The sequence below is a fragment of the Malus domestica genome, chromosome 05 (assembly GCF_042453785.1).
Source record: "Malus domestica chromosome 05, GDT2T_hap1".
NCBI classification, from domain to species: domain Eukaryota; kingdom Viridiplantae; phylum Streptophyta; class Magnoliopsida; order Rosales; family Rosaceae; genus Malus; species Malus domestica.
In genome coordinates this window covers 40,626,180-40,628,513 of record NC_091665.1, presented here as the reverse complement: position 1 = coordinate 40,628,513, position 2,334 = coordinate 40,626,180, and the positions used below count along the sequence as shown (strand labels likewise).

The following is a 2,334-nucleotide window of genomic DNA, read 5'->3' as shown; positions in this document are numbered from 1 at the left end:
CAAAGAACGGGAACAAATCATTCACTAGATGGGAATGTTGGCAAATTGTCAAAGATTGTCCTAAATACAAAATTGTGGCAACTGGTCCAGAAATTGTCATGCACGGTATGGGTCTACATAGTTCTCCAGAACCAGACATGGCCGAACAAGAAGCCGACACATTTCAAGACACGGAAGGGATGCCTGAACAAGTGCCCGAGACCCAACCGACTCGTCAGTCCCTCAGGCCCGTAGGTAAAAAGGCGTCAAAGAAAAAAGGTAGTTCTTCCAAGAATGACTACACTAAATATATGGAGGAACTTACTCGCCAAGGTGAACTGAACATGGCACGAGAAAAGGTTAGAGATGAGGAAAAAGTTGCTGCTATGGTAGCAATATTAGCAGCTACTGAGGCCCGTGATGCGGCGGCTGAGAGACAAAGAGAAGTAGTTAATCGAGAGAGCGAGCTGGTTAGAGAAGCACTTCATCGAGAAAATGAATTGCTTCGAGAAGAAAGGATGGCTCAAGCAGATCGTGACACTATGAGCAAGTCTCTAGTAGGACTGTCTCCGAATTCTAAATATTTTTGGACTTCGGAAAAAAGAGATGCCATGCGAAGGAGGCGTGCAAGAGATGCGGAAACAAGTCAAGGGGGTTCTAGCAACTTTTGTGACAACCAAGATCCTCGCACCACATATCCTAACTCGAGAGACTTTGTATAATTTTTATGTTTTTTTTATGTTTTTTCTTTCTTTTTTCTTTTGAACTTTATTTAATTTCTTATGTAATTTCTTATGTTTTTTTCTTTTTTTAGGTTTGAACTTTATTTAATTTCTTATGTAATTTTTATGTTATTCCTTATTTATTTTAAAAACTTTATTTATTTTTATTTAATTTATTATGCAATTTTAATGTAATTCTTTATTTATTTTTAAAACTTTATTTCTTTTGTACTTTATTTAAACACATGAAATAAGATTACATAAACTCACCAAATAAATTTAAAAACAAAACACACTACATAGAATTACACAAACTCACCAAATAAATAGAATTACATAAACTCACCAAATAAACTTAAAAACAAAACACACTACATAGAATTACATAAACTCACCAAATACATAGAATTACATAAACTCACTAAATAAACTTAAAAACAAAACACACTACATAGAATTACATAAACTTAAAAAAAATACAATTTATTCTTCAACCACAAGCCTCATTCTAATTATCTTCGCCTTCATGCAATCCCCACTGGTGCTCAATCAAGTCATTCTGGCGGGTTACGTGCCAGTATGGCTCTTGCACATTAGTGTAACGTTGAACGATCAATTCATTGTAACGTCCATCGCGTTCCAACGGCTCGTGTTGCACTGGATCTTCGGTCCCATTATGAGCACAATAGATACGTGTTCTTGAGTTGTTCATCGGATCCGGCTCATATTCATCGACGCCATCATAATCATACTCATCTTCAACAATCATGTTGTGGAGAATAATACACGTCATCATGATGGATCGAAGAGCCTCGACATCAAACATTCTAGCTGCAGCCCTGATAATCGCCCAACGAGCTTGTAGGATACCAAAACAACGCTCGACATCCTTCCTACACCATTCTTGACATTTTGCAAAGTGTTTTTACTTTTCAGTCTGTGGATGTGGCACTGTTTTGACAAATGTTGACCACCTTGGGTAAATGCCATCTGCAAGGTAGTATGATCCCTCGTATTGGGTACCATTAATGGTATATGTGCATCTCGGCGAGTTTCCTTGCAGCAGTTCGTCGAACACTGGGGATTGGGCAAGGACATTTAAGTCATTCTGAGCTCCTGGAACACCAAAAAAAGCATGCCAAATCCATGTATCAAATGAAGCCACCGCTTCCAAAATGATGCTTTTGGCTCCTTTTCTGTTGCCATATGCTCCTTGCCACGCACTTGGACAGTTTTTCCAAGTCCAATGCATGCAGTCCATGCTTCCAATTATGCCAGGGAAGCCTCGCATCTCACCCTTCCTCATAAGCCTTCGCATGTCCCTTGGCGTGGGTGTCCGGAGGTACTCTTTGGTGTAGAGGGCTTCAATTGCAGAGCAAAAACGCATCAGGGACTCCAAAACAGTTGTTTTTCCCATCCTCGCGATCTCATCCACTTGATCTGCAGATGCTCCATATGCAAGCATTCGCAAGGATGCCGTAATTTTTTGCTCGGGAATAAGACCTAGAACATGAAAAGCATCCTCTTTTTGCACAAAGTATGAATCATGGTTGCAAATATCACTCATGATTTTGTTGAACAAATTTCGTTGCATTCTAAAACGCCGTCTAAAAATATGATCAGGGAATATGCT

The 2,334-nt window shown here is 39.2% G+C and overlaps 1 protein-coding gene across 1 annotated transcript; it reads right to left on the bottom strand.

Moving 5' to 3' along the window:
* Nucleotides 1-1,209: 1,209 nt before the first annotated feature.
* Nucleotides 1,210-2,019, bottom strand: LOC139196265 (uncharacterized). The gene is made up of 2 exons (XM_070821945.1): nucleotides 1,676-2,019; nucleotides 1,210-1,540 (listed from the first exon to the last, which is right to left on the bottom strand). Exons 1-2 carry the CDS (start codon nucleotides 2,017-2,019, stop codon nucleotides 1,210-1,212), a joined length of 675 nt encoding a protein of 224 aa, XP_070678046.1.
* Between the last annotated feature and the right edge of the window lie 315 nt (nucleotides 2,020-2,334).

Bases quoted from the DNA above. Each gene is read 5' to 3' on its own strand.
- LOC139196265 (XM_070821945.1), bottom strand. From the start codon at position 2,019: ATGCGAAGGCTTATGAGGAAGGGTGAGATGCGAGGCTTCCCTGGCATA. The intron at 1,541-1,675 runs GTGGTCAACATT...GGCGATTATCAG, and splicing joins GCAGATGGCATTTACCCAAG to GGCTGCAGCTAGAATGTTTG.